General features: G+C 43.1%; 1 protein-coding gene across 2 annotated transcripts in view; it reads left to right on the top strand.

The window, feature by feature from the left end:
- Nucleotides 1–1,566: 1,566 nt before the first annotated feature.
- The window catches only part of SASH1 (SAM and SH3 domain containing 1), a 220,206-nt gene continuing 197,371 nt past the window's right edge, over nt 1,567–24,401 (top strand). Inside the window, exon 1 of one of the 2 annotated variants that reach the window (XM_070417871.1) lies at nt 1,567–1,649. In XM_070417871.1, coding sequence (XP_070273972.1) covers nt 1,629–1,649 — 21 coding nt within the window. In that variant the 5' untranslated portion in view covers nt 1,567–1,628. The remainder of the gene's footprint in view (nt 1,650–24,401) is intronic. The other variant, XM_070417872.1, reaches the window with a different exon arrangement.

Consider the following 24,401-nt stretch of genomic DNA (forward strand, 5'->3'; position numbering starts at 1 on the left):
GGATAGAGCATTGGCCTGCGGACTGAAGGGTCCCAGGTTCAATTCCAGTCAAGGGCACATGCCCAGGTAGCAGGCTCAATCCCCAGTAGGGGGCATGCAGGAGGCAGCCAATCAGTGATTCTCTCTCATTGATGTTTCTATCTCTCTCTTCCCCTCCCTTCCTTTCTGAAATAAAGAAAAAAAAATTTTTTAAAAGATGGGGGAAATGTTGTCTGAGATGTCAGCTAATGTCAGTTAGTGATTACTCTTGAAACCAAAAGAAAGGAAGGACCTTTACATTCTGTTCTACCAGGTGTTGGTCATTGCATCATAATTGATATTTGAGGTTTGAGTTTTAGAAATCACCTACCTAGTTCGGCCACTCTACAAATAAAGAAACTGTGGCCTAGGCAGTGGCTTGCTCAGAGCCACTCGATTAAAGAGATCTGGGGACAGAGAGGTCCCTTCTTGTCCCATCGATAGCTCTGAACACCCCATATAATAGTGCCAGTGGTTATTTATTTAGCCCATGTGTAAGTCCTAGAAGTTTAATCTGGCTTCCTCGTGAGGATAAGAGAAACAGTAGCCCTAGTATTCTTTGGTGGGTGACTTAATGTTTTCCCATGTCATGTAGCACTGTTAGTCACATTTATAATATTAATTTTAAAGAATTGACTGTGTCTTCTAAATATATAATTTAATGTTACTATTCTATGACTCTTTACTAAGGTTACTTATAACTAAACTTAACCTGTGTGAGCTTTATGGGGAAATGGCATTGCTAACTTTTAATATTTTAAAGTTCTATATAAGAGCTTTTAATTAAGAGCAAAGTTTTATTTTAAAATCTTAATTTTTTTCCCTTTAGATTTCTTACCAGTTACTGGTGTTCAAAAACTCTTTTTGGAGTTATTAAATTGAGTTAAACTATATTAAACCCCAGCTATGATTTGGGGGCTCTAAAATCCTGGCCAATAAGCCAGCCCTACAGAGTGGTCTCAGAGGTGCTCCAAGCTGTAGGTTGTCTGTGCCCTGTGAAAGCTAATTCTGCAACATTAAACTTATTGTGTTAAATTGATTTCTGGATGTTTCTCTGCGGATGTCTTAGAATAGCCCTCCCTTTCCTTTCCTTGAGCCAAGAAAACTCTGAAGCAGAACAATTCAATTTCAATTTGTGGAAAAACTATATTCCGTGTTCCAAACACAGCGCTAAGAGAGTTGTGAGGGGGGTAGGAGGGAGCCAGGGACATTGTGACCACTTTTGTATGTTACTAAAAACATCTGAATTTCTATGCAAACGCTCTGCGATGAATTTACAAGCTTTGTTTCTGCGGAGGATTTGCCTGAGAACCTCAAGAGCAAAGCCTGCTTTTGTGCCATAGCGATTGTGTTATATGTTAAGCATTTGGAAGGAACCCCAAGCAGGCCTCAGGAAGCAGTTCCTGCCTCCTGACTTATCATCCTGAAGGCGATTTGTTTTAGGGTTGATAATCCCTGGGGCTACAAGAGTGTCCCACATCTGCCCTGAATTGAAAACAGATTCCCATTAAGAGCCTTACATCAGTGCTGCGGATTCATTCGATCTGAGTCAGAAAGGAAGTCGGAGAACATTCGAACATATGGCCTGATAGCAACACAGCAGCCCCTTCATGGAGGACCAAGACTGCAGGGTATGTAGGCTGTTTGTTCTCGGTTTTTCAGACTGTCTTTCTGTGAGGAAATGTCCTTCTGCCCCTCAGGCAGGAACATGTGGGAGAGGAGATCGTGGCTAACAGGTACAGGCACTGTCCGTCTCGGGGCTTTTCGGGGCTACCCATGAATTGATCAAGATTCCGAGAGGTTAGGAAGCCTCGGCTGCTTTAAAATTTCTCAGCCAGGTTTTGCCGGGTTTTTTGTGACTTATCATTTACATACGATATATTCACATAATTATGTAGATATTTATACAAAAGTTCCCCCCTGCCAAGACTCTAAAACGGTTTTTGGAAGCCAAGAAACGTTTTTACTGTTACACAGCCAGCGCCTTTCCACCCTCTGCTTATCTGGGAAGTGATTTGAAAATATTTTCTGCACATGCTAAGAATGAAGGATGTAACTGTGGACTTCATATTCTAAGCCCCTGGGGACCAGACTCTCTGATTAACTATTTAGCATTTAATATCCTACTGAAGTTGTCTTCTCAGCTTGCTGAACAACTTTGCTCCAGCTTCTCTGTTGAAGTATATTAGAGAGTGTGAAGTTCTCTTCCTTTTTAATTGAGGAGATTAGATTCGCTCATTAAAAATGATTAGATAAAAGAAAAAGGCAGAGAGGTTATGAACGAGGGTCTGAGGTCCAGCAGCTTGAGGCAGGAGACTGAGCCCACAGCCTGGCTCCTGGGCCTTCTGGCTCCTCTTTCGCTTCTGGACTCGGCTTTAGTGAGTGGAGGCCTTTCGGGGATACTTCCAGAAGTCTCTTCTGCTCACCGTCTTCTTCTCGGAGAAGCTGAGAAAGTTGATAGCCAGTAGATACTTGTTGAATGAAAATAAAATTAGGAAACAGAATCCTAGAAGAAACGTCTGAACATATTGAGCTAGCAAGCCTCTCTTTGGGTCAATTTCCACTCACCTTCTTGGTAAGATTGACACCCGAAGTGGAGAATAGAGGGTGATGGGTAATGGAGAGAAAAATGCCAGTCAGAGGGACTGTGCATACAGTGTGTGATTGCATGGCTGTGGTGTTCATGGGTGAGGGTCTCTGAAAGAGGAGTGTTGAGAGGTCACAGGCATGCCCTACCAGCATGAGCAGGAGGCTGAGGGATGCTGGTCCCCAAGAAATGGGGCAAACACAGCTGGCCGCCCTCCCTTCCATTCGGAGCAGCTGTGCTCATCAAAACTGTGCCGACGCTACAAAGCCTGTTCTTGCGGCCTGTGTTCCCCCTGGTTTCAGAAACAATACGTTCAGGACAGCCCAGTTGGCAGGTAAGATCCTCAGTCCAAATGCCAAAATGCTGTTCCCTCTTGACGGGTTGCCCACAGTTCTTGAAAGAAGGAAGGTTTTTCAGATGCCAAAAACTGCCCGCAAACTGTGCCATGGGACTCTGCCCTCTTAATCCCAGCAAAACAGAGGCTTCCTTTTAGAAAAGGAAGCACATTTGGGGTTTTGTGCTGCAGGATGCAAAATGATGTATTGATCAACTCAGACAGAAAGGGGAATTATCAGGCTTAGAAACGTCGCTTCTGCCCAGTCTAAGGAGATGGGCAAATGAGCCTTGAGATCTATGGAAACGGTTCCAGTTCCAACCAGCTTCCTCTTTGGGAGAGGATGTGTGTGTGTGTGTGTGTGTACACATATATTTAACTAACCTTCTTAATCTCAACCCCAGATGTGAGGGAAGAAAAAAGTGTTGCAGAAATTGCTACGGTGAAATCTATATCATAAATTTAACTATTACCTCAAATAAAATCCATCTCCAAATAGTCCCCTGCCACATTTTGAGCACCAACATACACGTCTTCATTTAGAGAATGTCCTCTTCCCCTGCCCCATTTTTGAACATCAGGCGTGTCACTGAGGGCAATGCCACCGTGCCAGCTCACAGCCTATTGCTCGCCACAAGCTTTGTAAGCCATTGTTTGGGATTCAGAACACACTGTCCCTCAGAAACAAGGTTGGGCTCCCAGCTCAATTCCTGAATGCAAATTTATCCCCAAATATAGAGAATTTGTGACAAGTTTCTGGAAATGGACAGAAAGAACTGCTATCATTTTGTTTAACAGCACTCACTGAAGAATACACTTGACAGTGAACTCTAATACTGCCTTTGAGAGCATTTTCAATATCTTCAAGAAAGAATTTTTCGACTTCCACACCATTCCTTTCTTGATCTGCACACTAGCCACCTATCCTCAGTGCTTTGTCTCCTTCCTCTCTCTCACACGGTACTCTATGTTGGAGTCCCAGCAAATTATTTGCATATACTCCTCTACTTGTGGTTTCTTTTACCTGGAATGTCTCCCTCCACTTCTGGTTCCTGGCAACTTATCATTAGTTCAAAGATTAACACAGTTAAAACTCCTATGTAATATCTCAGTTAAACTCCCACCTCTCTCCTCCCTTAGCCACAAACTCCCCATAAGAGAATTTTGGACACAACTTCAGGTGGTTTCTTCACAGGCCTTCCACAGTGCCAGGTGCCCTAGTTTAACATCTTTCCCCTAGGAAATGTTAGCAATTTTCCGCCCACCTCTCTGTAACACCTTGTAAGTACCACTATGTATTTCATTCAACACATTATATTATAGTGTTTTATTTACATGTTGCTGAGAACTCCTTAAAGATAGAGATTTCCTCAGAACTTATTACAGTGCCTGTAACATAGTAAATATTTAATCAAAGAATGGATGGATAGATGATTAGATGGATGTCTTTGAATGGATGAATATGTGATTCGATGGATAGATCAATGAATAGAGGGATGACTGGATGGATGGATGGATGGATGGAGTGAGTGAGTGAGTGATTGTTGTAGAAAAAGTTGGTTTCTTTGTAGAAAGGTGAAGAGATATATAGAAATTTCTATGGAATTCTGAATGAGAGTTTTAAGGGCATGCTATTGTTGGAATTTGGACATTATTACTGCTTCCACTGTTATGTGATGATAGAATTTTGAGTAGTGGAAAGAAAATTGAGTTTATGGAAGAACATCTGGGTTTTAACTCTATCTCTCTACTGTGTAGTGATATGGTCAAAGGAAAGGTACTTACCTCTCCATTTTGCTTTTCTCATCTGTAAGATAGGAGTTATATGTACCTTTGAGGAGTTGTTGTAAGGATAAAATGATAATCCATCTAAAAGATCTAACCTAGTGCTTCACCCATACAAGGCAGACGATCAGTGGTAGTAAAATATTTATCTAAATCTGAAATGCCAGGCATTGGACTTTGAGACCAGAAAAAGGAGGGCCCCTTCTGTCCAGCTCTGGATTCACTCCATTGCAAGTTGCCCTCTTCATTTTGACACAGCATGTCAGTAGCATGGCTTACTTTTTATCACCCACTTCCCATATCACTTGGGTGATAAAAATAAAATAAAATAAACTTAGAAGTGTGAAAGAAAAGAAGAAGAGGGTTCCAGAGATTTGTGAGTAAATATAATAAACAAATTTCCCAGAGTAGAATTAAGTAAGCTGTGAAGGAGAAAGAGAGCACGTTGGACATACAAGGGAAAAAAAGAAAAGAAAACAGGAACAGATGATGAGAAAGCTGTTTGGTGGCAGGTAGTGGCAAAGGGGACGGAAGAGAGGAGAACTCACATTGTTGGGAAATTGTACTTCTAGGATTATATAAGGAGCAACTATTAATTTACATATATATTGGCAAGTGCATGCCTGTGCACCTGTAACCCAAAAAGTGCCTTGTATAATTTCAAGCACTTCATATAAGTAATTGTGATAGGAATACATTCCTAACTAACGCTTAATATCCCATGTACCAGGTGCCAGGCACTGCTCTAAGCTCTTTCCACATATTAACTCATGTTATCCTCACAACAACCCTGTAAGGTAGATACACAGAATCTTTATTTTACTGACAGGGACAGAGGGCACACAACTTGTCACATCACTGGGACATGCGGGAGCCAGTGTCTGAGCCCTGGCAGTCTGGCCCCAGAGTCTGCACCCTTCACACGTCCACTGATGCGGATGTCCCCACAGCACTATAAAGGCCACTTCAGTGAACGTCTCTATGGATATAATTTACAAAGTACAGTTTTAATGCCTGGAAAGTTAGAATGGTGGAATTTAATGGTGTGGGGGGACACTTGGTTCATTATACCCACACCAGCCCCGCTGGGAGTGTGCAGGGAAAGTCAGCCTCAGGATCACTAGTCAGCAACTCTGGGGACAGACACGGGGCAGGGTCAGAGATCTTAGCCGCAGGTATAGCACCTAGGGGGCATTAGGACATCATCCTTTGTTTCAGATAAAGTCCATGGAATTCTAAGAGTTATTCCTGGAAGTTTAGACATTATTATGTTGACACTCCTATAGTTTTCCAAATATGAAAATAGAGAGGGTTGTACTTTGTTTTTTGAAAAAGAATCATCAATTATTTCCCCTTTTTTAAAAAGAAAAAACAATGGCAATCTTTGAGCACTCTGCTCATGTTTCCTAGATTGGGTGTGACATACCCGTATGTTCTAAAATAATTACTCTTATGCTGCCCCTGAGCTACACTCCTCCCAATTTGTTCTGAGCAAACTGATTGCATTTTCTCCTATCAAAAAGAGAGACATGTGTAAATAGTTGGCACATTTCACAAATTTCACAAATTCTGATCTGAGGAGGTATTAGGCAACCAGAAAGAATGTCAATTCTCCCCTCTTCTACCTGTTTGAATCATTACAAGTATTTCTATAATTAATGCAATCACTATGCAAGTGCTACAAAGTTATCTTACTCTCTGGCTATTTTAGCCATTCCTATTTTAAGCCATTTGCATGTCCCACTGATGTTCAAGACCATGGCTTTTGAATGAACAGGTAGGTAGGCTTATTGGAGAGGTTGCCAGAAGTTGGGCCTGCCTCCAGTACATCCCCTCAATGACCCACCTTTGACTGCGGCGAACAGGAAAAATAGTATTTGAAACCAAAAATCATAGACATTAGGAGCCACTAGGAGCCCCAGTCTCCTCCTCCTTGGATGGCAGTGGAGGGAGAGGAAGGAAAGGAGGGAGAGGAGGTAGTAATTGGATTGGCTAGGTCTTTGTCTCCACTTTTTTCTCATTACAGCCTGGCTGGAGAACATCTTACCCAAAAGCCTGCTCATGTAAAATTCAATCCCCTTTGGAGCATTTCTGCATCTGTTCAGGTGTCCTGGAAATAAACATTAAATTAAATTAAATTTTAATTTCATTTAAACTCTGAATAAAGGGCTTTACATAAACTGACTAAAAAGAGCTTAATTATCCAAAAGTAGGTCAAATAGAAAAAGGCCTTTTCAAGTACCCAAATTAATCCCATCATTTTTTTAAACCCTGCAAGTTCAATAAATGCCTATTAGAAATACAAAATTGAGTTAGATGTGCTCTTAAAGGAAGTTATATTTTTAATTATTAAACTGTTCCAAAATGTCAACAAAAAAACGGGGCACTAAATGATGTCCAGATTCTTAAAAGGAGTTTGAATTTTAAGCAAATGCTTCACTAGGCAAATGGATATTTTAAAAAACTGGTTTTAGGCCAACTAGCTCCCTGGCAGTGTTATTGTGAAGATGAGAATCAATGAATATAAATCTCCCCGTCCAGTAGCACATAGTGGATACTCACTAATATGTTGTTGAACGAATGCTAAATAATTCTGTGCCAACTTAATCAAGCCAGCTCCTCTCTCTCCTTCAGCCCTAGTTATACCTTGTCATGGGTTATTTTACACATTGCATGAAAACACTTCCTGGAAAGAAGAAACCCCTAGAAAACAAATATCCTCAATTTCTAAGACTTGTTTCCTGACTTTTTACAGAAAGGTAATATTTGAATTATGACTGAGTTGCTCTAAGAATTAAATAAGATCATATTCATACATTCAGGCATTCATTTGTGTAAAAATATTGACTGTGTATTTTCAATGCAGTGAGTATTGCTCTTATGCTTAGGAGATGTAGGTGAACAGGGCAGATGAGGGCTCTGCCTGTATGGGACTTACATTCTCCCAAAAAGCACTGGCGTGCAAGTCCTACAGTCACCTAGCACTGCACACCCCTTCAGGGTGGGCAGCAAAGGCCTTGGGAAGAATAGCCAGCTTGGAAATCCAACTGACACCCACTTGAGTCTAGGCTCCACATCTTGCCAGCTGAGTTTCCTGGGAAAAGTTTCTGAGCCACAGTCCCTGTCTGTAAAATGGGTATAATAACCCCTACCTTGCAGGGGTTCTGTGAAGGTGAAATGAGCTGTCTTGAGTATAAGTATCTGACACATAGTAGATCCTCACTAAATGGTAACCTTTTATTACCTCAATGAAGAAATAAATCAAAAGAGGGTCAAAAAAGAAGAATGTCTTGGAATAAGAAATATCGAGCAGCAGTTGCTTCCTCTGAGCCCATTCTACAAAAGAGGTCCCTTTTCAATAATTTTGGAGGTAGTGTGCTGAAAGCGAGTGTTGAAAGTGAGTAGAGCATAGGAGAAGCCTGGTGTCTGGCTACATGTCGCAGATTGAACATATGCTCTTTGTCGACACTCCCTCCTCAAACCCCAGTAAAATGAAAAGAAGGGCAAAAATGAAACTACAAGAATAATAAAGATTAGAGTGGGGGATGAGTGGATGGGTAGACAGCAGAAATGAGAAATGCCAAAACTTGTTGGGAAGTTGGAAGATTATTGGGAAACAGTTACAACTGAATTAGTCTACAGTGTGGAAAAGTGAAAATTAACTACATGGGGTGTGGAGTCTGGAGAATGCCTGTAAGAACAAGCTCATTGGAGTGACTCACTCTAAGAAAGTCCTAGGAAAGGAGATAGGGTACTCCAAGCCCCACAAGGCCAGGGGGCAGGGAAGGGCTGAACACAGGAGGATTGTATGAAAGTCTCTACAAGAGTAATCAGAACTCCAAGTTCACCCTCACCTTCTGGGCAGCCAAGAAGCTGAGCTAGTACCTTCCCATCATAGCAGAACTCTGGAGAAGCCGAACCAGAAATGTTGTGGTCTTGGAAACAGCTGAGGAGGAGGTTCAGGCGCTACCCTGAAATCAGGGGAACTAAGTGGAAATGTATGTACTAAAAGACAAGACTTCTCAGTTACCTTCCCAAACTCAGCTCCCAAAACACTAGCAGTTTGGGTTTTTGCACAGCCTCTCCCTACCCAACCACCACCACTGAGAGAAGAGTGGGAGGATTCCTCTGTGTTGAAAAAGACCTGCCCCACAGTGAAGATCTGCAAATACTGATGTGAAGATCCCCTACAAGAATCTGGGCCTCTATCAGATTAATCAGTGAGGCCTACAAAAAGCCCCACAGTGCAGGGCTTACAATCTGATTTCTGGTGCCTCTATCTTAAATAGGGACAAAGGATCATCAGACAATAGAGAAAGCTGTGGGCATGAAAGACAGATACTGCACAGATGAGTGGGGGAAATGAACTCCAAGGCAACAGAGACAACTCATAGGACAGAATTGCATCCAAAATATACAATGATTATTCTATGAGATACAATGGGAAAAAAAGTAAAAAATACAATAAAGCCCAGCCAGAGAGGCTCAGTGGTTGAGTGTTGATCTATGAACCATGGAGGTCATGGTTCGATTCCCGGTCAGGGCACATGCCCAGGTTGCAGGCTCAATCCCCAGTGTAGGATGTACAGGAGGCAGATAATCAATGATTCTCTCTCATCATTGATGTTTCTATCTCTCTCTCCATCTCCCTTCCTCTCTGAAATCAATAAAAACATATTTTAAGAACAAAAAAAGAGAATAAAATAAAAAAGGAATATTCTGAAAGCAAAAACAACCAATAGAAGGCTCAGAAAATACAGCTAAGGAAATCTGTCAGAACCAAGTAGGAAACAGGACAGAGTTGGTTTCACTCCAGAAATTAGATGACCAGGCCGATAGATCAAATGTCTAAATAATAAAAACTCTAGAAAGACAGAACTGAAAAAAAAAAAAAAACAAAATGAAAGAAATCAATGAAATAATACAAAATTTCCCAGAAGTGAAAGGCATGAGTTTCCTGATTAGAAAAAGACCCACCTAGCACCCAGCATAGAGAATAAGGCACATCATTGTGAAATTTCAGAACGCTGGAATGAACAAAATATCCTCAAAGCTGCCAGAAATAAAGGAAGGTCACATAAAGCCTCAGGGGTCTGGGTGCACTGACTTCTCAATAGGAACATCGGAAGCCAGGAAGCAGTAAGTTCCAAATTCCGAGGTGCAAATGATTTCTGACCTAGAAACTAGTGTGGGGGTGGATGACACCTATATAAGAGATCAAAACACATATATCACTTGCAGCCCTTCTCAGCAAGCTCTGGGAAGATGTGCTCTACCAAAATGAGGGAATAAGCAAGGTGCAACCAACCCAGAATGGGACTCTAGAGGGAACAGCTCCAAAAAGGAAAGATATGAAACTGATCAATGGATGGATGGGTTCTACCATGTTGCAGAGTGTTTTATAATCTATCAGAAAGTTTTCAGCAGACTAATGGACATGTGCACAGAAAAGAAGGCAATTAAAAAAGAAAACTCTAAGAAAGAGCAGGTCTTTGCTGCCTAACGCAGGACTTCTCCAGAGTTCTGACCTTGAACTTCTCAGAACTATCCTTCCTAGCCCTCCTTCTCCATGGTGTCACATCAGCCCTGGAGCTGCCTCTTATCCTTCACCAGCCTCTGCTCCAGCATTCTAGTGCCTGTTTCTCAGAGGACCCAAACTAACATAAACATTATAGCAGGAGGATAGAAGAAGGAAAAATGGGATGGATAGGGGGTCCAGGATGGAATGGTAGATCATTATCTTTCATTTTAGAAAGCCAATAATAATGTCTACATAAATGGGGAGAGGGAGGGAGCATAAGAAATAGCAGGATAAGCACATGATTTAGAAATGAGGAAGACAGCCCTGACCAATTTGGCTCAGTGGATAGAGTTCCGGCCTGCAGACTGAAGGGAGCCAGATTCGATCACAGTCAAGGGCATATGCCTGGGTTATGGGCTTCATCCCCAGTGTGGGGTGTGCAGGAGGCAGCCAATCAATGATTATCTCTCATCATTGATGTTTCTCTCTTTCTCTCCTTTTTCCCTTCCTATCTGAAATCAATGAAAATATATTTTTTAAAAAAGAAATGACGGAGACAATGCCACAAACAAAAGCACTAAAAGAGCTAAGAGTAGTTGTGTCAGAGAAGGAAGATGAAGAAGAAACTGTGTGTGAGGGAGGAGGAGAGTAATGCCTTGAGTACTATTTGACATCAGAATTTTTGCTTAAGTTCTGTCTAAATATAAGTATGATAAAAAGCACAGAGTTATAGAGGTGCTTTTTATCAAGCATAGATATATCAAACTTTGATATACATATATTTTAAATATATTTATTTTTAAATTTTTATTGAATTTATTGGGGTGACATTAAAAGTATATAGGTTTCAGATACAATTCTATAATATATCTTCTGTATATCATATCGTATGTTCACCACCCCAAGTCAAACATCTTTAAATATATATTTTAAAATATATAAAGATATATATCAAACATAGACAAATACCTTTAAATATATATATACTAGAGGCCTGGTGCACGGGTGGGGGCCGGCTGGTTTGCCCTAAGGGGTGTCCTGGATCAAGGTGGGGGTCCTGCTTGGGTGCCTGGCCAGCCTGGGTGAGGGGCTGATGGCTGTTTTCAGGCTGCCCGCACCCCCTTTTAGGGTGGGGGTCCCCACTGGGGTGCCTGGCCAGCCTGGATGAGGGGCTGATGGCTGTTTTCAGGCTGCCCGCACCCCCTTTATGGTGGGCGTCCCCACTGGGGTGCCTGGCCAGTCTGGATGAGGGGCTGAGGGCTATTTTCAGGCAGGCTAAGCCTGCAATTGAAGCTCCCAGTCTCTCCTTTTTTTCTTTTTTTTTTTTATTCTGGGATTTATTTACCTCCTGTAATTGAAACTTTGTTGCGGCTCCAGCTCCGAGGCTGAGGCTGGCTGGCTGAAAGCAGGTATCTTGGGTTTGTTTAGCTTCTATAATTGAAACATTGTTTCTTCCGGAGCTCAGAGCTTGGTCGCGGCAGGTGGGGAACCTTGGCTTCCTCCATCGCCGGGGCAACCAGGCCTCATGTTCCCTTCAGCTGCGTGGCTGCCGTCTGCCATCTTGGTTGGCAATTAATTTGCATATCACCCTGATTAGCCAATGGGAAGCGTAGCGGAGGTATGATTAATTACCATGTTTGTCTATTATTAGATAGGATATATATATGTGTATATATATATATATATATATATATACATATTTTAAAATTTTTATCTGCTTTAAATATGTATTTTTTAAAATATATGTAAGTACATATATAATATATCTACTTAAAGGTGTTTGGTCAAGATTGTGGTGAGGAGTCGGATGTAGTGCCTTTTCCTTGGGTGGCCCCGCCCCTCCGGAATCTACAGCCCAAGGCTGACCCCCCTCCCAGCTCCCCTCTTCTGGTCCTTAGAACCTGGTGCAGCCTCGGCTTCAAAACACAGCTCGTTTTTCTGCAGAGTGGACTCAGCTAGAGTTGTATCCAGAGAGCACCAGCAGACAGGGAAGGACACCTGAAAAAATCCAAACCGACCGCTTCCCAACTTTATCCAGGGACCCCACTCCACTAGGCTTTCTGTGCTTGCAGCTGAGCCTGGTTCACTTCTTCCTTATTCTGAGACATCAGCAGCTGGTTAAACTAGTCCAGGACTTTCCTCCCGCATGACTGACTGGGCTGAATAAAGACGAGCAACATTTAGAAGAAAGAGATGATTGCAGAGCAGCTCTGTCCTCCTCCTCACCCCCACCCCACTGGCAGCTGTGGCTGCTATCCTGCAGCCCCCTGGGCCCTGCGACAGCTGCCACCCAGGCCCCCTGGACTCCTGCCACATACCTTCCTCCCAGGGAGCTCGGCCGGGTGGAATGCAGACAGGGACACTGTGGGGAGGCAAGTGTGTGTGTGTGTGTGTGTGTGTGTGTGTGTGTGTGTGTTTATACACACTCTCATCATTACCTCACATAATCATAGCTCTTCCCTACGTGGTCAGAAGCTTGTGTATCTACCTGGGTCTCATACTGGGCTTTCCTTCATCTACATCTAGTCTTGGAATAGATGAGACAACACAGGAAACACTGAGTTGTTTGGAGGGGAAATTATTCTCTCTACATATTTTTTTAAAGTGCAGTAAAAAGTGGGTACCAGGATGAACCATGAACTCCAAAATGCCCAATAACCTGTGGGTTAGCTACAATTTTTAAGGAATGGCAGTACCAACTCAGGCTAGGGGACAGAAGTCATTCCAATTGCAAATATAGGAGCCTGCCAGATTTTCCATTATAAGAACCAATAGGCAGACTATTTTTTATTATTTTCCCATTATATAAAAGTAATCCACTTTGCCCTAGTTGGTTTGCCTCAGTGGATAGAGTACCTGGCCTGTGGACTAAAGAGTCCTGGGTTTGATTCTGGTCAAGGGCACATGCCTGGGTTGTGGGCTGGATCACCAGTGGGGGGGCGTGCAGGAGGCAGCCGATCAATGATTCTCATCATTGATATTTCTATCTCTCTCTCCCTCTCCCTTCCTCTCTGAAACCAATAAAAAATATATTTTAAAAAATAAAAGTAATCCACATTCAATTGTATAAAATTAAAACTTGGAAACAGGTGCAAAAGGGCCATAACTGTGCAACACAGAGCCACCCACTATTTGCTGTGTTTTCTTTCAGTCTTTTTTCCTAGCCTTTTCCAGAGCTTTGAAATTTTTTTATTTTATGGACAATTTCATAAACTTTTTTCAATTAAAATGTCATCAAATGCACTTCTTCATACTATTAAAAAGACTCTTTGTAAGCATCTTTTTTAAGACCGTGTAATACTCCAATTCACGGTGTGGCATAATTTGCCCAATCATTCTTCTTTGTTAGGCTTTTAAAATGATTTCAAGATTTTCAAATTACAATGTTGTGATGAACTCTTAGCATATAAATTTGTCCTCATTTCAGATGATTTCCTGAGAATAGATTCCCAGAAATGGAGCTGCTCAGTCAAATGGTATGAACATTTTTAAGGCTAAATAAATATTTTTTAGGCAGATTGTGAAATTTTTTGGATTAATGTTTAATAATATTCAGATTTCGTAGGCCAAAATGCATAAGCCATCAAGTGCATGCCCATGGTCCAGCTTAAGAAAGCATATTATTTCTACATCTAAAGCCACTCCGCACCTCTTTCCTATCACATCTCCCTCCCTCCCTCCCCTTCAGAGTTACCTGTTGTTCTGAATTTGTATTGTCACAGATTTTTTAAGGAACAGAACTTCAAGAATATAGAGTCTTTCGTTAGAGAACACGAGAGAGGAAGATTGAGAGATAGAGGAGAAAGGAAGAAGAAGAGGAAGAGGGCGAGAGAGAGGGAGGAGAGAGAAAGAGAGGGAGAGAGAGAGAGAGAGAGAGAGAGAGCGAGAGAGATTGACTTGTTTGGCCTAAACCATATGCCCTGGAGTAATGTTCTGAGGAAATAGGAGGCAACGTCAAGCAGCTTTGTGTCTGATCTATCTTATATTTGTGGGACGCCCACAGGAGAAAGGCCATTCACTCACAGGAACATACGTGATGCTACGTCCTCCCCCACCACCCACCTTTCTCCATAAGTTTCAGACACAATTGTTGAGCAGCGTAGCCAGGCCTTCGGTAGGGCAGCCTGCACTTGAAACCAGCCTCTCTGGCCTTAGAAAAGTTACCTAACCATCTCTAAAGTCCCTGGAACATGAGGATGAAGCTAATTTTGTGGCACGGGTTAGGTGAGAGAGGCACCTAGCACCCTACTGAGTATATAAGACTACTTTATAGTGTGGTACCTGGTGTTTGGGGGCCCAAGGAAAACCAGTTCCCAGAGTGGAATCCAGTGAACCCTTTACAAGTTTTGCTGAGGGCGTGGTATTGACATTACACTTGTTGTTTTTCAAAAAGCAGTGAGAAACTATGTTTTTTCTCCTTTCCAAAATTTTCCTTGGGTTCCAAGATGTCAGGGTAGGGTTTCATACAGGTAATTTCAGTAGAAGTTTTTCCCCCCTTTATTTACTTTTCAACTGAAAAGGGAAATGGTCTGAGCATGTATCATATCGACAACCCTGAACTTACTTTTCTTATGTTCTAACCATTTGAGCAAAGAGGCTCCAACAGTTCACAGTCCAAAACACCTAATGAAGGTGGTCAGGTTCTGGATTATGGGTTTGGTGGCCTATGATGAGCAGCTGCCTCAGATTCTTTCTCTATTACCTGAACCTCTGCGTGCTTATATGGGCGAGAGCTTGGAGGGGTTGTATGATTTAGGGTTAAAGTTTAGCTCTAGAAGAAACCTTCATTATAATCTAGTGCTAGTCCATGGTGGTTAACTTTCTTGCATCAGGAGCATCTTTTTAACATGATTCTCTCCTAAAGAACATGTCCTTCTTCTAAAAAGTGCACATACGTACATTCACATAAAATGTTTACAAACATCAAGGGATCTGAGACCTCCCCAAAGCCAACTCATGCATCCTCCACTGAGAAATTCTGGTCTTGTTAGGGGACTGAGAGATCCAGCGACACGCCCATGGTCACACCAATGTTTAACAGTAGAGGCAGCACTACAACCCAGGTGTCCTATTGCCCAGTCTGCTATGCCACCTGCCTCCTTTCCACCTGCTGTTAGAGGCAGCATGCTGTCCTGAGAGCCCACGGGGAGGTCCAAGGTCAGATTTCAGGTCTGGCCATGAGTGCAGGTGCTGGCTTTGCCCCAGTCTCTGATGCCATCAGGATGAGCTGAAGTCCCAGAGCACACTCCTTTCTCCTCAAGGTGGTGTGGCCCACCCAAAACAATTCCTTACAAAGCCTGTCCCTCATGCCTTCTTAGGATGCACAGGGCAATGGTGCGGTGACAGTGGTCCAGTGTGAGCCTTCCTCCACTGCTGAAATCGCCAGTGTGGTCGGGATCAAAGGCTCCTGAAGCCCTGAAAAACCCAGGGGGGTAGGAACAAACATTTAGAATCTGCTAGCCCATTACCATCAAGTGTTCTAATCGCTGCTCCCATCTTTGGTGTCCACACCCCCCACCCCTCTTTCCTTCTGGGAGTGCTTTAGACCTTTTCCAGACTCCTTTGGGATGTGCACACCCCCTGCCACCCATGGGCACAGTGCCCCCTCCTGCCCCCTGCAATGCCCCATCACATTCATCAGCAAGGCGACTTGCTATTCCTGAGTGGTTGCCTTCAGTCTGTATGAAGTCAGTGGTAATGCTTTCTCTGAATGTCTGTATTAGTATTTAAAATTATTTTAAAGGGGTCTGTTTTTCAAACGAAATGTTCCTTCATTTCCTGCTTTGTGTGCATGTGTGCATGTAATGTGTGTGTGTGTGTGTGTGTGTGTGTTTATTCCTCTGTTGTTTGCAACCCTCCCAGTTGGGGATCATTTGTAAATTTAGTTAATGAGCATTTAACACATTCTCTTTGATGAAGCTGTTAAAGCTGGCATCCCACCAGACACCTCCCCCTCTCCCAAGCATTTGTGTTTACCTATTCTTAACTACTTAGTTATGGTTTCTTATTTGTTGGCACAATATCAAACTAACCTTTAGTCCCCGGAAGTGGGTATGGGGGTGGGGGTGGGGGTGAGGGTTGATGGGAGCAGGGCTTCAGTTTGGTAAGAAGATGCTTAAATCTGTATTCAAAGCAATTCTATGTTGCGGGTGGGCTTTCATTTTCCCTGAGCAAAATATGCTGCAGACAGAACAAACATTTTATGATCACCCTAGCTGGTCATGCATGTGGCAGCAGCATAAGCTATCGCTGTGGGCTTTTGCAAGAACAAATACCGAACTCAGAACCGGCGGGTTCCAGCTGTCAGTTTTCCTGGATTTAATTATAACTCCAGCTCTGAAGAGGGCGTGTGTGTCAAGTGTGCTTTTTCAATCACTTAGAGCAAAGAAGTGGCAGAGCAGCCCTGGGATTTGCCTATGAGATGAGCCCTCATCACCGGCCCCTAGAGTAGAGGATCATGGGAGCACACTTAACCCTGTCACAGTCACAGAAACATAGTCTGTCCCCATGTGATGTATTTTAAAAGGAACCGCACACAGATGTCTCCAAAATCAATTCTTTAAAATGGATTTCAATTAAAAATATAAAACAAACCAGGGATGGATTGAATGATCTATATTCACCTCCCAGCTTAGGAAACTCCTTCCATCGCTTTATTTCTTATCTACCCTATGTGCGTCCCTCACCTTTCCCTGAATTCAGGAATGATATTTTAGTTCTACAATTTCATACCTCTCAGCAAATCCCATATCCCATGTCAACCCTAGAACTGACACAGACATACACAGAATAGACACACACACACACACACACACACACACACACACACACACACACACCAGTTCAGGGCCAGCAGAAATAAGGCTTGGTAGTAATTAGATTGAGATTTCTAACCTGGTTCTCAGCAGCTGGCCCAGAGTCTGTGCTTCTAAATGTGAGCACAGCGTGTTGCCCAAATTATTTACATCAAAGCTCTGGCTACCGAAGGAAGCAGGGGCCAGGGCGATTGTCCCTTCCAGCCTCTATCTAGATTACTGGAGAGGCAGTTATCTGGAGGCGGCTAAATCACACGTTGTGCAATTTTTCTGTTTTACTGTTGGGGGGAAAAACAAGACAAGGTCAGTTTTAAGGGATTGTTTGGGTTGATTCCACCCCAGGTCACCTGACCTGATCCATAGTTTCAGAGGCATTTTAGACTTTGAACAGCAGACAAGGAAAGAGGAGGGAGGGAACCGCTGGTGTTGACTCAAGGAGGGGAAGGATGGCTGACCCTGAGCAAACATGACCATTGGTCCATTCATGTGTGAAGGTGTGATCTCACCCAATCCTACCTGGTTTCAAATGCCTCACAGTCTTAAGCCCAGAGCCTCTCACCTCATTTTTGTCACTGTTTTCCTTTCCTGTTGACTCCTGGGTAAAAGGCAGTGAAGTGGTAGAGTCACCAGGCCTGTCTGGTGGATTTGTCTGGGTGGGGCCACCAGGGAGGTCACAGCAGCCAGTGGTAGCCTTTGCCATTGTCCAGAAGAGGCTTAAAGAGAGGCTTTTAGACAAAGGTTTCTTTTTAAGCCTGATTATCTTCAGAGACAGAGGTCAGTGTTACTGATATGGCTGTGGGATTTGGAATACATTTGAGAAATAGGAACCTAAAAACAAGCACAATGAGTATTGCGTGTGGGGGAATGGGAGTAGGATCCATAACCAGACACTGGTTTGATTCCTATCCTGCCGGCATACACTCCTTATCCAGCAACTCTGAATGAAATGAAAGCCACAGATTCTGGGAGGAACTTCTATGTTTCAATGCAATGTTCGGTTTCTATCTGTGATTACAAGCAACACCCTTAGATTTTTAGTCTCTGATTCCCAGATATGTGGCAAGTTAAGACCTCCCTTAGTTAAGAACTTGGAATTAATTTAAAAGTTATTATTACAGATCTTAAGATGTTTTTTATAAAAGAAAAGGTATCTTGTTTTCCAGACTTCCTTTTTCCTTGTATTATCTTCTCCCCTACCATTCCTGACATTTTCCTTTCATTCTACTTGTGATGTCAGAGCCAATGGCCCAGAAATGACCATCATATCACTACTCTTTTCAAAGAACAGGGTAACTCATATATATTTTTTTGTGGTGTTTTGTGGTGTTGACTTTATTGGTGTTTTTAGAATATTGTTTGATGTATGTTCATGTTCTCTCAAATATTTCTCATGTTGAAGAGTGAATATCTTAAAATCCCTTGTGACTGTGAGGTCGCTTTTTTGGCCCTCACATTACTGGCGCCCGCTGGGAAATCTTCAGAATATCTTACTGTGAGTGTTCTGACCCATGTGGAGCCAAGTCACTGGGAGGATCAGCCTCCCAAACTCCAAGCAGGATGGTATCACACGGAGGGGAACACCACATGTCATTTTCTGTGTTTTTTACATATTGAATAAACCTGAATTTCTGCAACTTAAGAGCCTTAAAAGGTTATCAAAGCTTGGTCTATTTTTTTTTCTCTACAAGTTCAAGATAGTTTAAGTCCTGCTTAGCAAAATTCAGATTACATCAGGAAAGGGGGAAAATGTCTTACTTTATTGAGCCTCTTGATATGGCTGCGAGCCAGTGAGTTTCTCCTGTGGCCTGTTTTATCTTGCATTCTTCTCACTAGTTTGAATTATGACCTTACTGGGCCAAGGCTACTGAGATTTCTCAACCAAGAGCAACTACTAAGTATGGGAAGTTTGGTTCTCATTCAATAAACTAGGAAGCAAGAGATCCCAGTAAAGGTGTCAAAAATGATCCTCTTTCATACTCTTTTTAATTCTCATTTTTTAAAAAAATATTTTTATTGATTTCAGAGAGGAAGGAAGAGGGAAACATCAATGATGAGAATCATTGATCAGTTGCCTCCTGCACGCCCCCTACTGGCGATCAAGCTCACAACCCAGGCATGTACCCTGACCAAGAATCAAACCGTGACCTCCTGGTTCATAAGTCAATGCTCAACCACTGAGCCACACCAGCCAGGCTTTAATTCTCCTTCTTTGTCAAAATAGGAAATATGGTATTTTTATTTCTATTTTACCTTATAATGCAACTTATCCATACCTCTTTATTGCCTTTCTTGGCAGTTGAACTGAAATTCATTTTCTCCATTTCAAGAATGAAGGATTTTTTTGTGGTTAAAAAGTTTTTCAAATAACAGCATGTAGTTGAGGAAAATGTTTTAAGAGATAGAAAAGTAAAACTTATACTCAGTTTAAGGTTTTAAAAGACCCACTTAATAGGTAGAATATGTCACTGATATCATATTGATTCCCATTTCTTCTATTTACCTTAATCCTAACACTTCCCCTTCTCTGAGCCATCTCTTCCAGATATGGGGGCTCTGAGACCATTGTACCTGTGAGCATTTTACCTCTGCTTCACCGGCTAGAGTGGGCATCTGTAATTGCCACTGCTGAGCTCTCTTCTCCCTTTTCTGGTAAAAAGATCCAGGTCTCCTTTGCAGCCCACTGATGCCTGCTATCAGTCTGCATAGTCGAGTGGGACTCCACCTCCAGCTCTAAGGTGACCCTGGGGTGAAGGCCTGGCCATTCATAAGAGCATCAAGTTCCCACCACCCCTCTGCTGAGCTCAGGTAGGGACCAAGCAGATCAGATTTAATCTCAGCATTTTTGCTGGAAGTGCTGAAAAAGATGTACTTTCTCCTATGGTTTCTGAGATGGTTGATTTAAGTCTGGAGCCACTGATGGCCATCTGCTCACCATGCAGAGAATGTCTGTTGAAGATTAAGTCAAACCAGGTAAAAGAGGTTAGGTAAAGAGAGACACAGATAACCAAAGACAACCCCAAGCACTTGGATCCACCACTGCTATTTCAGTTATGGGACCCAGTAGGTTCCCCTTAGATTAAACCAATGTAAGTAGGGTCATTTATAACATGGAAATCCCACAGTCAGTTGACAGCCTAGGCGTAAGCCTTTCTCCAGCTGTGTTTAGTTTTATAAGACCTATGATGGGTATCAATATGGTGTTAATAATTCCCCTTCCTACAGCTGTTCCATCCTCTTTCACACTAAGGCCAGCACCACTCCCATTCACAACACCAGAGGCCAGGAGTTAGTCACAGCAAGCCTTCGGCACCCACAATGTCCAAGCAGGAAGAATAGCACAGCTTCAGTAGCTGCTGAAAGAGCCCTTCAGAGTGCGAGTTTGGGTGAAGCACAGCAGGCTGGCAGGTGTGAGGGGCATGGCCACAACCCAAGAAGCAGTTATCCTAGGCTGGGGCTGGAAGAAGGAGAGGACAGGAAATCCTAACTGTTGAGGAAAAGGGTGCAAAACCCCAGGAGGTGCTAGTCACTACGTGTGATGATGACGATGATGGTGATGATGATGATGACGACACAGAGTAGAATCAGGGAACGCTGTCCATACTGATACCTATTATAGGTCTTACAAAACTAAATGTGAGCAGGGGGAAAAAACACCTGAAAACTTGGCTTGACTGTGTACAAGCCAATTACAGTCACTTAAGTGGAATGTGTCCCATTTATGCCCAATTACCATTAGACATATAATGATTATGTACTTCATTAAGTATGTGTCAGATTAATTTAATTTCTCAGATTGTATTTGATGGCATCTATAAACATGATATATTTGTGCTCTGGCTTCCAAATATTTTTATGACACGTGCAAATTAGTCATCTGCCTACGACTTTTTAAAAACTTATAATGTCCTGGCCAGCATAGCTCAGTGATTGAGTGTCGACCTATGAACCAGGAGGTCATGGTTAAATCCCAGTCAGGGCACATGCCCAGGTTGTGGGTTCAAACCCCAGTAGGGGGGGTGCAGGAGGCAGCTGATCAATGATTCTCTCTCATCATTGATGTTTCTATCTCTCTCTCCTTCTCCCTTCCTCTCTGAAAACAATAAAAATAAAAAATTTTTAAAAGCTTATAATGTAGAAGTATTTCTACTTGAGGAAATGAAGGACCACTGATTGATAAAGAGCACTGTTCTTTACCAACAGGGAGGCATGACTATCGTATCTTGTGCAATTCAGACCCAGTGAAAATCAGGTGGTGGGTAATTTGCCCGTATTTGTATCAGGCAAAATTCGTTGAAAGGGAATGTTAGGAAAAACCTTTAAAAAGGATGAGAGGTTAATGCAAAGAGGAGGCCATATGGTAGAGGGGGAAATGCAAAGAGTAGAGTGAGGCAGACCTCCCTGAGCCTCAGTATTCAGGTGTGTAAAATGGGAGTCATAATTCCCACCTCACAGAATTGATGTGAGGATTACATGCGCAGGACTGTCCAATAAGTGCTAGCTATTCTCATCGTTAGAAAATTGTGGACTTCAGCCTGAAGGTAGTCTGGGAAAGGGGGGAGAAAATCTTATTCTCTCGGTCTGAGAATTGTGGTTCCCTGTATGAAAATGAACATCAACTCCTACATATTAGGTTAAACCAGTGGTTCTCAACCTGTGGGTCGCGACCCTTTTGGGGATCGAATGACCCTCTTTCACAGGGGTCACCTAAGACCATCAGAAAACACATATATAATTACATATTGTTTTTGTGATTAATCACTATGCTTTAATTATGTTCAACTTGTAACAATGAAATTGGGGGTCACCACAACATGAGGAACTGTATTAAAGGGTCTCGGCATTAGGAAGGTTGAGAACCACTGGGTTAAACCAGGTGAAGTTATTTTCATAGGTCAAAAATGGTCCAATATCATCAATTCCGTTAAGAGGAATAGAAGCTGTATCCTCACATGAGTCCATCCTCATCACTTTGAAATCATGAGAGCCATTCACCTCCTCTGATGAGATAGACTGAGCTTCCCCAAGAAGGCTAAGCAAAACAGGCTTGGGGGTGGGGAGTAACAAGAGATGGAGAGACAGGTGAGATGTGACTGATCCATTACACACTACAATACTCTTTTCAACCGAAGGACTTGTATGCATGCATATAAGCATAACCAATGGACATAAGACACTGGGGGGTAGGGGAGGTCGGGGGATTGTCAAGGGGGGAATGGGGGAAGAAAGGAGATATATGTAATACTCTTTGTAATACTTTAAGCAATAAAAAAATAAAAAATAAAATGAAATAAAAACCAGCACTGGCCAATGTTCTCAGTGGTTAGAGCACCACCCTGTGTACTGAAGGGTCTCAGCTTGATTCCTGGTCAGGGCACATACCCAGGTTGGGAGTTCAATCCCCAGGCGGGACACATGTGGAAGGCAACTGATTGATGTTTCTCTCTCACATCAGTGTTTCTCTCTCTCCCTCTCCCTCTCCCTTTCTCTAGAATCAATGAAAAAACAAACAAACAACATATCTTTGGGTGAGGATTGAAAACAATCAAATTAAAACCAAAAATAAGGGCTAAGAATAAGGAAGCCACAGCTTGGGGTATGCAATTCTTATTGTAATTATTTTCCTTGTTGCTGGCTTCCCAGGGAGCAGTTGGCGATCAGTAAAAGGGAAAGGACTGAAAAATCCAGATGTGGAGAAGAAAAGTTTAGAACCAAGAAAAATAGACACTAGTATTTCAAAGAATTTGGTGTTTTAAATTCCTCCTGAAAAAGAGCAGCTAACATCTTTAACACTTGTAATGAAATCAGCCAAAGGAAAAACACTGAATAGGGAATATGGAGCAGGAAGGAACTGCCTTTGTAAAATGTACTTAATGAAGTGTTTAAGTGTTACTTGAGATGAGAAAGCACACAGAACTATCTTCCGTGATGATCTTTTCATAAAATCACGCAGCTGAAAGTTTAGTCTTATTTCCTGCCTCGGGGAGCTATATTACTAAGCCACCCTATTTGAACAATTATCCAGTTTAGTTTTTAAGGTTTTAAACCACGCTCTTCCCTGAGTTTTGAGCTTGCCTGTCACCCGCCACTGGCGGAGGGTGACACCCATGTACCCCAGACCCCCACCCTGCTTCATCTGGGATATGGGCTCGGAGATCCTTCCTCAGAAACACTTTTCTTTTCTGCATGGACATTATTACAGATGTTAGCAGCCCTCAGCCTTCCGTCCCTCCAGTGCATGGCTTGTGGCTCTTTAACTCATGCCTAGTCCCTAGAAGGCTCTGCACCTGGAAGAGAGCTGGGAAGGATGTTCCGCTCAAACGCTGAGTCTGGAGGAAGCACAGTCACCCGGATGTGGCTGAGTTTTGGCAGCTCCCTTCTCTCTCTGGCAAGTTAGCATCAGGGCAGAGAGACAAGGCAGATAATGTGTGCATTCCAGCAGTCCTAGGCTCTGCGCCATGCTGTAAAGGGGCTACTTAAACCAGCAGCAGCCCAGAGAGGTACATCCCCTCTACCACAATCCAGAATAACCTGGCAGGGCTCACTGAACCTGGATGGAGGTCCCTCCAGGGGACCTCTGTGTCCAAACCTTGCAGGTGGTCAGTTGTGTTGGCAATGCCCCTTCAGATGTGCTCAGAACCAGAGCACCCCTGGACTAAAGGTGTCTCCCCGGGAGTGGCTCCTTGTGTGCTGCAAGGAATCAGCAGGCTCTGAAATGGCCCCGATTGGTTTACAATCCTGTCAGAGACAGGCCTGGCTTGAGCAAGGGTCCTCGAGCTGTTCGCTTTCCCTCTCTTCAGAAAGGAAGTGCTGTGGTTGCCTTGCAAGGGTTTCAGAGAAGGACTGGGATTCCACTTGGCCGGCAGGGACACTGGGCAGCACTGTGAGCGGCGCCTGGCACCCCTGCCCCTCTCCACAGCTGCTCATAGACGCTGAGCGCAGAGCAGCAAGTCCTGGAGGGGGAGGGGAATTTGAGATGCTCGTTTATGCCACTGACACTAGGCTCCAGATTTCTGAAAATCTGCGTGCCCCCACCTGGGAGCCTGTCCAAGGGGCACAGTGAGTTAGAATCCTTAGGGAAGCCTTCAGCTGGCACCTTCCCATGTCGCAAAACACTGTGCTCCCGATTCCTGCCCACTGTTGTTATACGGCCCTTACCTGAGTAGAGCCATGTCGGGGTCCTGGGAGGAGGAAAATGAGGTTCTAGTCCATTATCAGAACTTGGGAAATATGTGCTATCCTTATATACTTAGGGAGCATTAAGATTCATCAGGGAGCAAGAGGAACCTGAGAAAGAGCCCTTGGCCTGATTTGGATGGCTGAATGTTTCCAGGAAAATCCTGT

This window comes from Myotis yumanensis, unplaced genomic scaffold, assembly GCF_028538775.1.
Source record: "Myotis yumanensis isolate MYYU_CA2020_CCGP unplaced genomic scaffold, mMyoYum1.0.hap1 SCAF_6, whole genome shotgun sequence".
Lineage (NCBI taxonomy): Eukaryota > Metazoa > Chordata > Mammalia > Chiroptera > Vespertilionidae > Myotis > Myotis yumanensis.